We start from the raw sequence: 14896 nt of genomic DNA, 5'->3' as shown, positions 1-14896 counted from the left end.
GACATTGTTAACAGTTTCAGGGCCATGGGCCTTTCTCATGATGGAAAAATACAGAATAACATGAAGACAGGAACTGTGCAATGAGTTGGGGGGTGGGCACATTCAGAACGTAGTGTTGCGAGAACAAACGGTCTTTTGTTAGATAACAGGAGCCAGGTGCCTGATAACTGTATATTCTACACAGCTACAACGACTGACCGCTGAAGCGTTAAGGGGGCTGGGACCAGCCTCTGCGCCAACAATCAACGATAGGCTGGGTGAGTCTAAACCACGCCCAGTCTCTACTCTGACAGGCCGGCTCGGAAGCAGGAACTACTTCTGTCATCAGAGTATATTATAATATCTTTGTCAGGAACAAGTCAGTTCTCTGTTTTGCCCTGCGAGGTGGGACAGAGAGCCCGTATCTACGAAAATTGCATTTACCACTTATTGCTTAGCTAATAAAAAATACATAGTATACAATCAGTGACTCAGTGTCATACTTATCCTGATACCAGATTCGAATTGACGCAACCCTAACAGTATGGACAACTTTACATCAGCATCTATGTTAACACTGCCATGTTGATCTGAGCCTTTCCGTTGGAAAACAACCAAATTGTTCACTTCACTTCACTCGCCGACTTTCGACTACAGTCGACCTCGTTAGCCTTACTGCTTGACGGTACTGCCCTTGCTTGGGAAGCATGATGACAACCGCATTCGAAAGGAATGACCACCGGTGTTGTATTGAGGAGCTATTCAGTAGACTACTTTCTCTGGTCATTTCAGCACTGTGATATCAGTGAAAATCACTGCAAATGTACAACTATAGCATTCACATAAAAAAAAATGAAAAAAACTACAATTTACTCTCATCACTGATCTTAACACTCTCCCAAACAACTTTGGGCAGACAGTTTGAAAAACTCATGGGAGTTTGACATCAATTTTGGGGAGACACTCTTTTCATGGCACTTCGATACCGAAGCGAAATTTTCATAGCTGGTTAGGAGACCTTACACAGCAGGTTAGGAAACTGATCTTAAGGTTAGGAAAAGGGTTAGGGTTAGCGAAAATGCTCTCTTTTTTTAAAAATAATATGTTTATTATTTTACAATAAAAAATCTAATAAAAAAGACAGCAATACTAACAATGACATTCATTGTACTGTTGAATGGGATGGCCAATTTAGAGGACAAAACAAAACTTAACTCACACACAAAATAAAACAAAATCCTATTAGGTGGTACATGTATAGGAAGACAGCATATAGTCATTACAAGCAGGGTAGTTAAGCCAAAAATAGATATTGAGTGGAGTACAGCACAGAGTAGCAGCAGATCGTCAACCCAGTTATGAAGCGGGACTAGACCATTTATCCAGTATCGAGTGCCATATTTTGTAAAACATTGGACTTCTATTGGAGGTATTGTATCAAATATTTTCCATATGTATTACATTCCCTAAATCCCGTAACCACATTTCAAAGGTAGGTACAGTCTCCAGTTTCCAGAATTGCAATATGAGCCTTTTGGCTAATAGAGTACAAAGAGAGACAGCTTTCCCTTCGTGGTTATTCCCATCAACTGTACCAAACAGAACTTCGTATCGAATTGTCTTGAAATGAGTGTGTTGTCAGGCAGATGTTCCAGCAGATCACTTTGTTGGACACCTCCAGGGGTAGACTGAAATGCCAGATGGGCCGGTTAATTTTTTGCCTAGTGGGCCTGTCTAACGTTTTTTTTGTTTGTTGTTGCACAAACTTATAATTTACTGGCTAATAATTAGGGGCCCTCAAGGAAAACATGTGGTCTGGTGTGGGGGCCTCGAGGGGAAAAAAAATGGGACAGCGGATTAAAATGGGCCGGTATGTTAGAAATACCAGGGCTGATTTTTAGTCCCAGTCCGCCCCTGGTCACCGCCTTTCAAAGTGTGTTGCAGTCATAGAGATAGATAGAGGACTAATATTTGTATCTGTGCCATTATAGAGTCTATGACAGCATGGGCAGAACCATTTGAGGAATTCTCTATTTTGAAGTAATCAATTTTCTTCTTCACGATTGGCTCATCCTTCCTGATGACCCGGTTGGACATGACTCTAACAGGGTTACCAGGAGGGATCAACCAATGCAGTTGGAAGTCCCACCTAGTTGACTACAACCCCTCAGAGCACGTGTCAAACTCATTCCACAGAGGGCTGAGTGTCTGCGGGTTTTCGCTCCTCCCTTGTACTTGAGTGACAAATTAAGGTCACTAATTAGTAAAGAACCACATTCACCTGGTTGTCTAGGTCTTAATTGAAAGAAAAAAACAAGAACCTGCAGATTATAGGCCCTCTATGGAATGAGTTTGACACCCCTGCCCCACAGTGTAAGCATGGAATTGTTTTAAGATGGTCATACTAATGATCATTTACACATATTTAACCAATTTTTGGGGGCACTAAACTACTTCCATATACCCTGAGTGTACCAAACTAACCAGGTGAATCCAGGTGAAAGCTATAATCCCTTATTGATGTAATCTGTTATATACACTTAAATCAGCATAGATGAAGGGGAAGAGACAGGTTAAAGAAGGATGTTTAAGCCTTGAAAGTGGGCCCTTTCCTTTTGGTGGATTCAGTTGTGGTTTCAGAGTAACCTGTAATGGACTTGTGATATTTGTTTGTCTCTTCTGATAAGAGGGAAGAGGTGCTCTGTGTCACACAACTTGGGTCAAGATCTGTTTCTTGCTTTGCTCTTAGGAGCAGAGCACCATTGAAAGGAGTGATTTCTGTTGGTGCATCGCAGACCTGGTGGGAAGCGTCAGTCGTTTTGATTCTGTCTCATAGCCTAACATGACTTTCTTAGGTTATCAGTTATACCGTTTAGTTTTTGTACTGAATACACTGCGTTGTTTCAGGTGCAATGTTGATGGTCATGCTGCAGCAGTTTGTAGGAGGGAGATTCCAAGATAATGAAAGTGTGCAGGAGGCCATCGGACAGTGTCTGGTGCAAGAGAGGCAGCTTGAAGTGGTCGGAGTAGTGCAGAAGGTGTTGTATGCTGAGGCAGTTTAGAAATGGAGGATGGGAGAGGAATACTGAGAGGGTTCCAGTGAGTAGATTTGTACCAGAACAGAGGGATAGGCCAACGTGAGATTTATGCTTCAGTAAGGTTGGCTTCTTAGCGTTCATATCAATGGTTATCAACTGTACTGCAGCAATGCAATTCACAGAAAATAGACGTGGTGGCAGTTGCAGAGATGTATATGAGATTTGACTTCAGAAGAATTACAGGGTGTGTTGTCCTCCCAGGCCATTGGCATGGTGCAGATCGTGTCAAAGTAGTGGTATTGGGTTTTTATACTGGAGTGTAGGTGGTGTCTAGGGCTATATTTAACTTTCTTAGAGGAATGGGTGTAATGAAGAGCATTACACCCACTGTCTTATTTTATTTTTCCTTTATTTAACTAGGCAAGTCAGTTAAGAACAAATTCTTATTTTCAATGATGGCCTAGGAACAGTGGGTTAACTACCTGTTCAGGGGCAGAATGACAGATTTGTACCTTGTCAGCTCGGGGTTTGAACTTGCAACCTTCCGGTTACTAGTCCAATGCTCTAACCAATATTCTACCCTGCCGCTATGACTGGCCTCATGCTCCAGAAAGTAGGTGGCGGTGTATGAACCTAAAAGTTGGATGTGATCCGCCAACCTTAAAGACATGGCTTGTGTATGTATGCAATTCAGAGGGCGAATGGGCAAGACAAAATATTTCAGTGCTTTTGAATAGGGTATGGTATTAGGTGAGAGGCACACTGGTTTGAGATCTCATATGTTGTGGTGGTAGGTTGGGTGGAGAAGAGGTTGCGTTGATGACAGTAACTAGGAGTGTACTAGTGGTGGTTTTTATTGTTTCTTCAGCCCAGAGGAAGCGGGTGCTCTGGATCACGCGATTAGGTAGAAGAAATGTGACTTGCTTTGCTCTCTGGACAAGGGCACTGTTGAAAGGCGTGATACCTGGGTTGGTATTAAATGTTGAAGATCAGTTGAAAGTGAAGGCTCCCCGTGTCTGATAGTTGCTGTCTGGTTCAACGCAGATCCACTGGGGAAATGGAGAAGATGTTGTCTGTTTTGATGTAGTCTTTGCCAGATAAGGTCACCTTGTAGGAATGCTTGTTCCTGAATTTGGTGTAAAGTTTATGGGCAGCAATATGTAGGAGGGTGAGGCCTAGATGTGGGAAGTGTGTAGGAGGGCTTGAAATGAAGGAATGTGTAGTTTCGGTGGAGGAAGTTAGTTGTGGGGCTAGAGATCAAAGGTGTCCGGTTAAAGGCAGGTTGCCAGGGTCATAGTAGTACATAAAGTATTGTTTGCTGTAGCAGTGAAGAGTGGTACAGGGTGAGGGATCCTGAGAGGATTCCTGTGAATAGGCAGAGACTAATAGTGATGTGAAGAATATGCTGTATGTGTCAGTAAGGTAGGTTTCTTTGCATTCATAGCTATGGTTGCCAATTGTGCTGCAGAAATTGATCGAAAGTCACAGAAAAGAGGTTGTGGCGGCAGAGAAATATTTGGCATTGCGAGATTTTACTGGAGAACAGTTTTAGGGGGTATTGAGTGGTAGAGTTCTGTCCTCCCAGACCATAGGTCTGGAGTAGGATGAAATGGGGTGGTGGTTACTTTTTTATTTTTTTTAGAGTGCTAATAGTTGGCAGGGTAATTGTTCCTTTCCCCAATTGTATAGAACTATATCACGAATATTTTAATTTAGGTCGGCAGTGAATGGCCTCCACTACAGTAGGTGGCGGTGTACGCTCCTTAAATTGAATGCAATCCGCCGAAGTTGTTTTTTGACTGGCGGAAATGACTGTAGGGGTCGGGGAGGAGTGGTTGCGTGAAAAGTCAGCCGAATGTAGCTTCGGTAGTTGGCTAAGAATAAATCATTTTTAAGTGCCAATGCAATTTTTCAAGAAACAATCTTCAACTGAATCGAATATATACCGGATATAGTCTTATCACTGCAAAATTGTGATATTTAGCTAAGATGTTAAAAAGGAAACATTAAGTTGTTGTAGCTAGCTATAGAAGGATACAAACTAGCTACTTCGCGCTAACTTGTCAAGCAAAGAAGATAACAAAGACATTTTGGTAAATTGTAATATGAAAAAAGACGTGTCGGGGACATTAGGATTTGTCTCTCAAAAAGACATCGTCTACAACAAACTTCTGCCATATGCGGATATATTAGACGACGAATCCAATGTCATTTTGGGTCAAATCAAAGGGAACTTGGGCCGGGCTGTCCAGCTTCGAGAGATATGGCCGGGTGTCTTGTTTTGGACAAGGAAACTTTCCACGTAAGTGTGTTCTTACCCAAGTGTCTGACTTTCTAGTTAGCTGGTTGCCATTCACCTGCCCTGAGAACTAGCTTTAGGTAGCAACGAACATTTGCTTGGCCAAATAACGTTATTTGCTGATGTAGTTGGCAACTAGCCGACTCAGCTCCATCCCAAATGATGGAGTTTAGTCACAGACGAGTAAGTTATACATATATTTGGGTTGGCTAGGAGGCTAGCCAGTGGAGGCTAGGCTAGCTAAAGTTAGATTTCCGTTCGAAAGTGGGCTAACGGTACCGGTAGTAGCTTGCTAACATTCGCAATTTGACCGGCGTATTTTGAGCTCAGTGTAGGCATCACTGTCACTGACTCGGCCTTGTGCATTTAGCTCCCAGGATTAAGGTTAGCCAGGCAAGAAACCCTGAGGTAACGTTAGTTGGCTGAAGTTAACGAAGTTAGTTAGCTAGCCAACATTAGCCAGCCAGAACAGTAGCCAGCTAACGTTACTCAACTTTCACATTTCAATACAGAATGCCATCGAAATGGCTGTCTTAAATCTTAAATCACGATATGAGTAACGTTAACCATGGACACGGATAGTAACGCCGTGCTAACTATAAATTGCTGTGTCATTAAGACAGACTGAGCACGCTAGTTAGTTAATGTTAAGCTAAACTCAGCAAGTGGCTAGGGAAACTCTAACTACATAACGGACAAGCCCTCTAACGTTAGTGCATCTTGTTTGTAAGCATGCCTAACTCTAAAGGCCTAACGTTAGTTAATACCAACTATATGTTTCTAACATCCGTTTCCCTGCGAACCTATCTATCCAGCTAGCTAATTGAGACATGTTACTGACATGTAACCTATTGTCTCTTTTTACCTAATCATACCTTTACTTAGCTAGCTAAGCTAGCCAGCCATTGCTTAGTCACTCTGACGGTGTGGTTGGTACCATCTCACGGGAATTGTTTGGCCCAAGGGAGGACTCAAGACTTGTGAAAGATTTTTGAAAGTCTGTTGTGTACACTTTCAAAGACTTCGGTGTTGACGGTTTTACATTAGTCCCATGATTTAGCTAGCTGAGTAGATAGACCACAGTGTGAGAATCTTAAGGCAAACATTACTTCATATTCCCAAATGAAGACGACAATATTATTTTCCAGAAGGGAGTTCAGTTTACTGTCACATGGCAATAAACTACACTGAACAAAAATATAAACACAACATGTAATGTGTTGGTTTCATGAGCTGAAATAAAATATCCCATACACAAACACATATTTGTTTACATCCCTGTTAGTGAGCATTTCTCCTTTGCCAAGATAATCCATCCACCTGACAGGTGTGGCATATCAAGAAGCTGATTAAAAAGCATGATCATTACACTTGTGCAGCATGTACTGAGGACAAAAGGCCACTCTAAAATGGGCAGAATGGTCACACAACACAATACCACATATGTCTCAATATTTGAGGGAGTGTGCAATTGGCATGCTGACTGCAGGAATGTCCACCAGAGCTGTTGCCAGAGAATTGGATGTGAATTTCTATACCATAAGCTAATTCAACGTTTGTTTTAAGAATTTGGCAGCATGTTCAAATGGCCTTACAACCACAGACTATGTTTGGTATTGTGTGGGCAAGTGGTTTTGCTGATGTGAACGGAGTGCCCCGTGGTGGTGGAGTTATGGTATGGGCAGGTGAAGCTACAGACAATGAACGCAATTGCATTTTATCGATGGCACTTTGAAAACACAGCGATAGTGTGATGAGATCATGAGGCCCACTGTTGTGATGGTGGCAGATTAATGGCACATCATGATAATGCACGGTCCCATGTCGCAAGGAACTGTACACAATTCCTGGATGCTGAAAATATCCCAGTTCTTACATGGCCAGCGTACTCACTAGACATGCCACCCATTGAGCATGTTTGATGCTCTGGATCGACAGTGTGTTCCAGTTCCCGCCAATATCTAGCAACTCCACTAGAGGTCGGCCGATTATGATTTTTCAACGCCGATACCGGTTATTGGAGGACCAAAAAAGCTGATGCCAATTAATTGGCCAATTTATTTTATTTGTAATAATGACAATTACAACAATACTGAATTAACACTTATTTTAACTTAATATAATACATCAATAAAATCAATTTAGCCTCAAGTAAATAATGAAACATATTCAATTTGGTTTAAATAATGCAAAAACAAAGTGTTGGAGAAGAAAGTAAAAGTGCAAAAATGCTATGTAAGAAAGCTAACATTTCAGTTCCTTGCTCAGAACATGAGAACATATGAAATCATATGAGTCTTCAATATTCCCAGGTAAGTTTTAGGTTGTAGTTATTATAGGACTATTTCCTTCTATACCATTTGTATTTCATTAACCTTTGAATATTGGATGTTCTTATAGGCACTTTAGTATTGCCAGTGTAACAGTATAGCTTCTGTCCCTCTAGTTAACGCGCGCTAACTAGCCAGCCATTTCACTTCGGTTACACCAGCCTCATCTCGGGAGTTGATAGGCTTGAAGTCATAAACAGCGCAATGCTTGACGCACAACAAAGAGCTGCTGGCAAAATGCACAAAAGTGCTGTTTGAATGAATGTTTACGCGCCTGCTTCTGCCTACCACCGCTCAGTCAGATACTTGTATGCTCAGTCAGATTATATGCAACGCAGGACACGCCAGATAATATCTAGTAATATCTTCAACCATGTGTAGTTAACTAGTGATTATGATTGATTGTTTTTTATAAGATAAGTTTAATGCTAGCTAGCAACTGCATTCGTGTAACAGGCAGTCAGTCTCCTTGTGGAGTGCAACGTGAGAGAGCTTGGTTGTTATTGCGTTGCCTTGAAATTGGCCCTAATTAATGGGCCATTCCGATTAATCGGTCAACCTCTAAACTCCACACAGCCATTGAAGAAGAGTGGGACAACGCTCCACAGGCCGGCCACAATCAACAGCCTGATCAACTGTGCGATGGAGATGTGTTGCGGTGCATGAGGAAAATGGTGGTTACACCAGATACCGACTGGTTTTCTGATCCACAACCCTATCTTTAAGGTATCTGTGATCAACAGCTGCATATCTGTAGTCCCAGTCATGTAAAATCCATAGATGAGTGCCTAATGCATTTATTTATATGGACTGATTTCCTTATGAACTCTAACTCCGTAACATTTTTGAAATTGTTGCATATTGTGTTAATTTTTGTTTCGTAAAGCTACTGCTCATAACTACACAACACAAGTACTCAGTAGTTCAGGGCTCACTGATTGTGCAAAGTCTGCTTCAACATGCACTATTTACGTTCTCATATGGCCTAATCACTGCCAGTGTTGCTTCATATGATATGCTGTCCCAGGTAAACGCTTCCACAACGTGACGTGCCGCTTCGCAATGGTTTTGGTGTTGCTTGAGTGTGACCACGTGGGATTGGTAACACACTGGTGATCCCATTCTATAGCTGACTGTAATTAAGGATGTAAACACGATACCGCACCATAATAATTAATAAGGCCTTACACAAGGTTGATACAATGGTTGACTGTATATTAACTGTACCACATCCCTGTTGTACCCAGACCTTCAGGAAAGAGAACTATATATAAAGTGTCAGGCTACAGAAGATGGAAGCACAGTTATCTGTGAGCCTGTTTCAGAAGTTCTGAATTCAAGGCACTCTTCAGAGCTTCTCACAAAATCAAGAGTTCTGTTCCAAACATATAGGCTGTGTAACGCTTTATAGGAATAGTTACACATAGACAGTGTTTTCACACCGTGCCAATGTTACATCATTACTCTCTGTCTGTGTTGTGTTTGCCATGTTTTATTTGGTTGTACTAGCTACTAGGCTCATTAGGCTCTTTCACCTTAAGCTGTGTCAGTCAGTCGTAACTATGTCCCAAATGGCACCCTATTCCCTATGGGCCCTCGCCCAAAGGAGTGACCTACTGAGGGAATAGGGTGCCTTTTGGGACTCATGCCAACAGGGCATTAGGATTATGTCCAGGCTATGACCGAGTCACTGCTCTCAACAGTTGATCTAGATTCTGGAGCTACACAAGTATTTTGGCTCCTTGGCAAGAACAAGAAGCATTCAATGCAGGCCTATTTATGTACTGTTGTTGCTTGGCCGATAGCACTGGGCTTTGTCATACACTATATACAAGTATGTGGACAGCCATTCAACACCTGTTGCTGACAGGTGTATAAAACCACACAGCCATGCAATCTCCATAGACAAACATTGTCAGTAGAATGGCCTTACTGAAGAGCTCAGTGACATTTAACGTGGCACCGTTAGGGTTGCACATTTTGGGGAATATTCAGAGTTAATTAATGGAAATATATGCACATTAATATGAATACCATTTAAATGTAGATTTTTGCATTGGATATATTTACCATTTCATATGGAGACAGAAACAAACCTTTTGCCTTATCATAAGTAGAGATAATTACAAATGATTAAATCCTTCCAATAGAAAAATAAATAAATAATTTAGTTACGAATTAAACTTTAAATTAGTTGACTCTTCACATGGGATGATTTCACTGAACAACAAAAGAAAGGGATATTGAATGATTCCCAATGATCCATCGCATCTACCCAAAAAACGTTTTCAACATACATCTGTAAAATCATAGTCTAGAAACTAAAGCTTTGGTTGTCTTCTTCTCACGCTTCCATGTCTTCTCCCTGGACCTCCTCAATGTCCACCTCTTGAACATCAGACTCTCAGGCTTCCATGTCTTCTGTCTGGACTTCCTCAATGTCCACCTCTTTAACATCAGACTCTGAGGCCTCATCTTCACTGTCACTTTCAAATCTTGATGAGGATGGCTCGTTGTCAGGCTCAAAAGCTTCAAATTTGCCCAGATGGTCACCAATTTTTCAACCCTTGTATTGGTCAGCCTGTTGCGTGCTTTGGTGTGTGTGTGTGTTCCCAAACAAGGACCAGTTGCGCTCAGAGGCGGCTGATGTTGGTTTGATTTGGAGGATGATGGAGGTAATGGGGGGAAAGAGCCTCAGATCCACAAAGTCCCTTCTACCAGGTGGCTGATGAGATATGTTGGCACAACTGCCATATTGCATCGCCATCCTAAAGCCCTAACTTGGAAGTGTACTTCGCCAGACTGCCAGGAACCGTGCCTTCAACCAGGCCAAGGTGGCGAGACACAGTAGTGATGACACCATAGACTTAGTTGATCTCTGCACCAGACAGGATGCTCTTGCCAGCATACTTGGGGTCCAACATGTACGCTGCGGCGTGTATGGGCTTCAGGCAGAAGTCTTCAGGCTTTTTGATGTATTTCAGAACTGCAGTTTCCTCTGCTTGGAGCAACAGTGAAGAGGGCAGGGCAGTACAGATTTCTTCTCTTACATCTGCAAGCAGAGACTGAACATCAGACAGGATGGCATTGTCTCCCTCAATCCGTGCAATGACTACTGCTATAGGTTTCAGGAGTTTCAGGAGGATCTTCTTGATAGGGCTGTCCATATCGGCAGACTGTGATATGGCCATTTCTTGGAGAGACTCCTTCCCCCCCCAGGAGACTGTCAAACATGATGATAACACCATCCCAACAGGTGTTGCTGGGCAGCTTCAATGTGGTGCTCTTATTCTTCTCACTTTGCTTCGTAAGGTAGATTGCTGCTATAACTTGATGACCCTTCACATACCTAACCATTTCTTGGCTCTCTTGTAGAATGTATCCATTGTTTTCAGTGCCATGATGTCTTTGACGAGCAGATTCAATGCATGAGCAGCACAGCCAATGGGTGTGATGTGAGGGTAGGATTGTCTGTTCACAGCATTGTCTGTCACCAGTGCAAATGCCTTCTGTGGTCCAAGGTCATTGATGACTGCCTTCAGCTCATCTGCAGTGTGGAGACGTGTGTGTGTGTGTTGTCCCTTGTGTCTGTGTTCTTGTAGAATACTGGTTGAGTGGTGGAGATGATGTAGTTAATTATTCCTTGCCCACGAACATTCGACCACCCATCAGATATGATTTCAGTACAGTCTGCTTTCTCTATGATTTGCTTGACTTTCACTTGAACTCTGCACCCAGCAAATGAGTAGATAAAGCATGTCTGGTTGGATGGGTGTATGCTGGGGGAATAACATTCAGAAATCTCTTCCAATACACATTGCCTGTGAGCATCAGATGTGAACCAGTTCCATACACAGCTCGAGCAAGACATTCGTCAGCATTTCTCTGACTACATTCCTCCATTGAGTCCAAAAAACGTCTAATTCCAGGACGACCATGAGCTGTTGCTATCGATTTAAGGTGTCTGATTCATCATTTTCACCTCGAATAGAAGTAGAGGGACTTTTGTCATAGGCTGCTTGTTGTGAGTGTAGCCGATGTGAAATGGCTAGCTAGTTAGCGGTGCGCGCTAGTTGTGTTTCAATCGGTGACGTCACTTGCTCTGAGACCATGAAGTAGTGGTTCCCCTTGCTCTGCAAGGGCCGCGGCTTTTGTGGAGCGATGGGTAACGATGCTTCGAGGGTGACTGTTGACGTGTGCAGAGCGTCCCTGGTTCGCGCCCAGGTTGGGGCGAGGGGACGGACGTAATGTCTATACTGTTACATGAGCACTGAGGGAACTTTATGCAGATGATGCCAGATGATTCTGCATCTTTGTTGCATTATTCACATGATTTGGCACAGCATTTGCAAATGTACACAACTTTTCCTTCTACATTAGCTGCATTGAAATGTCTCCACACATCAGATAGTGCCCGTGGTATTTTCCTGTAAAGATGAGGGGGGAAAATGAGTTAAAAAAACAAGTCTGTTCAGCAAATTTCTGCCTTGCTGGAGCTGCCCCATTCAACTCTAAGTGCTGTTATTTTGAAGTGGAAACATCTAGGAGCAACAACGGCTCAGCCTCGAAATGTTAGGCCACATAAGCTCACATCATTAGACCATTGAGTGCTGAAGCGCGTAAAAATTGTCTGTCCTCAGTTGTAACACTCACTACCAAGTTCCAAACTACCTCTGGAAACAACCGTTTGTCGGAGCTTCATTAAATGGGTTTCCATGGCCCGCAGCAATGTTCAACATCTAGTGGAAAGCCTTCCTAGAAGCATTTAGAACATATTATACAGTTAACTTAATGGTTGTAAGATATCTTGCTGGCAAACATTTCACTGTGAATTCCATACTGTAATTACACCACCTGGTGTGTGCTGCACAACAGTGAGTGACTCAAGGCCCTGGTCTCGTGTAGTTGTGTGCTTGTAAAAGAACACCAATTTCCTGGGGACTACCGTAAGCTTCATAATGAAAAAAGTGACCGGTGAAATGATCTCCTAACGTATTGCACAAGTTGCCTACAGGTTTTACTTAAGTATCTACAAATATTCACATTTATTTGAAAAAGAAAATCTAAATCGTTTTGAAGGTATTGGAGAAACAATCCTGTGGCTATTTACAAATACCCCGGTATACGGTGTGTGTTTGTATGTACAGTATACCCACCCATGCCTATTAGGGACATTGGTCTATTGCAGAGGGTGGAGAATTCCCACCAGATGTATCAGAAATGTGTGAATGTTATTCAATGAAGAAGAAAAAAAAATGTAGAGATTGTGTTTATTAAAAGTTATGGAGCTACTTTACAAGCTGCGTGGGAGTTTCTTTCCCTGAATAACAAACACCTAAAGGTAGTGATGCGCTGATATGACATTTTTGGCCGATATACGATACCGATATTTACAATTTTAGCGGCCTTTTACGCATTCTAGTACAGTTAAATAGTTAACACATACATGGACACAGAGGCCCAAGGCACTGTATTTCAATGCAAGAGGTGTCACTACAGTCCCTGGTTCGAATCCAGACTGTATCACATCCGGCCGTGGTTGGGAGTCCCATAATGTGGCGCACAATTGGCCCAGCGTCGTCCGGGCCGTCATTGTAAATAAGAATTTGTTCTTAACTGACTTGCTAGTTAAATAAAGGTTACACACACACACACCACACTGACCAAAAAGGTATTTTATTGGCATTTACGCATGTCCCCATTACCAGTAAAACATAACAAAACATATTTATTTCACTTACTTTCTGTGCTGTTTCGTTGTTGAGTTGTTTCAATCTCAACCAGGATTTCTCATACTATAGAACACCATTTGGATCTTTGCGTGTCAAATAACACTATTTGATGTGTCAGATAAGCTTGTTGACCAAACAGGACCTGCACATCACAATAATTTTACGTGTTCATTAAGTTAAAATAACCCTAATTTATAAGACCGTTTTTATCTGATTAATGCTGGTCAGACCCATCTATGTGAAGCTAGCCACAATACTTTGCGGTTAGCCTTCAAAATAAAAGTATGTCATTGACAGTGATGCAAATTAATACAAATAGTAGAATTATGCCATAATTGAATAGATCATGCTAAATGAGGTTGGAATGTTGTTTATATAAATAATTTGTTAATTTGACATCTGTTGAAATCACACTGGATGTATTACACTTTAGAATTGCATTGGGGGCTTACTTATTTCACTGTACAGCCTTATCTATGGATTGTGGATCAATGACATGGGGTATCAGTCTACTCAGTGACACCTAGAGAACATTAGCGTTATAGCTATTATTGCGGGACTCTGAAACAACTGAATTGAGCCACATTTATTGTCAACCTATGTGTATTGAACACTATTCCAGAGAAAAAACAACACTGCATGGATGCTTTGGAGTCTGATAACTCTGAGGATGACATTGGGAAAAAATATCTTACCCCCTTTTATTGATCCCCAATCCTTAGGTAAAGCTGTACGGTGCAATATGAATGTCAGTGCACACAATAGGCTGACTGGGGAGGTGTTTTCACACAGTCACAGTCCTGCGATAATAGCCACAATGTTAATATTTGCTTAAACTCGTCACAGTTGTGTTCTGTGGGTGTCAACAAGTACACTGATATTTCATTGCTTAACATTCCAACCTTGTTTAACTTGATCTATTTCTGTTACCCTGGAGGTCCACTCCTCTGTGGTGTAGTGAGCAGTCACAGTCACGTAGCTTTCTGTTACCCTGGAGGTCCACTCCTCTGTGGTGTAGTGAGCAGTCACAGTCACGTAGCTTTCTGTTACCCTGGACGTCCACTCCTCGGTGGAGTAGTCACAGTCACGTAGCTTTCTGTTACCCTGGAGGTCCACTCCTCTGTGGTGTAGTGAGCAGTCACAGTCACGTAGCTTTCTGTTACCCTGGACGTCCACTCCTCTGTGGAGTAGTCACAGTCACGTAGCTTTCTGTTACCCTGGAGGTCCACTCCTCTGTGGTGTAGTGAGCAGTCACAGTCACGTAGCTTTCTGTTACCCTGGAGGTCCACTCCTCTGTGGTGTAGTGAGCAGTCACAGTCACGTAGCTTTCTGTTACCCTGGAGGTCCACTCCTCTGTGGTGTAGTGAGCAGTCACAGTCACGTAGCTTTCTGTTACCCTGGACGTCCACTCCTCTGTGGAGTAGTCACAGTCACGTAGCTTTCTGTTACCCTGGAGGTCCACTCCTCTGGTGTAGTGAGCAGTCACAGTCACGTAGCTTTCCGTTACCCTGGAGGTCC

At 42.5% G+C, this 14896-nt stretch overlaps 1 protein-coding gene across 3 annotated transcripts in view; it reads left to right on the top strand.

Annotated features, from left to right (window-relative positions):
* Positions 1–4815: 4815 nt before the first annotated feature.
* The window catches only part of LOC139381208 (proteasome activator complex subunit 4B-like), a 107889-nt gene continuing 97808 nt past the window's right edge, over positions 4816–14896 (top strand). The window contains exon 1 of one of the 3 annotated variants that reach the window (XM_071124655.1): positions 4816–5319. In XM_071124655.1, the coding sequence (XP_070980756.1) occupies positions 5123–5319 (197 nt within the window). In that variant the 5' untranslated portion in view covers positions 4816–5122. The remainder of the gene's footprint in view (positions 5320–14896) is intronic. The other 2 variants (XM_071124656.1, XM_071124657.1) reach the window with 2 other exon arrangements.

This window comes from Oncorhynchus clarkii, chromosome 23, assembly GCF_045791955.1.
Source record: "Oncorhynchus clarkii lewisi isolate Uvic-CL-2024 chromosome 23, UVic_Ocla_1.0, whole genome shotgun sequence".
Lineage (NCBI taxonomy): Eukaryota > Metazoa > Chordata > Actinopteri > Salmoniformes > Salmonidae > Oncorhynchus > Oncorhynchus clarkii.
Note: the sequence above shows the minus strand (reverse complement) of the source record. Positions and strands in the feature narration are given on the sequence as shown.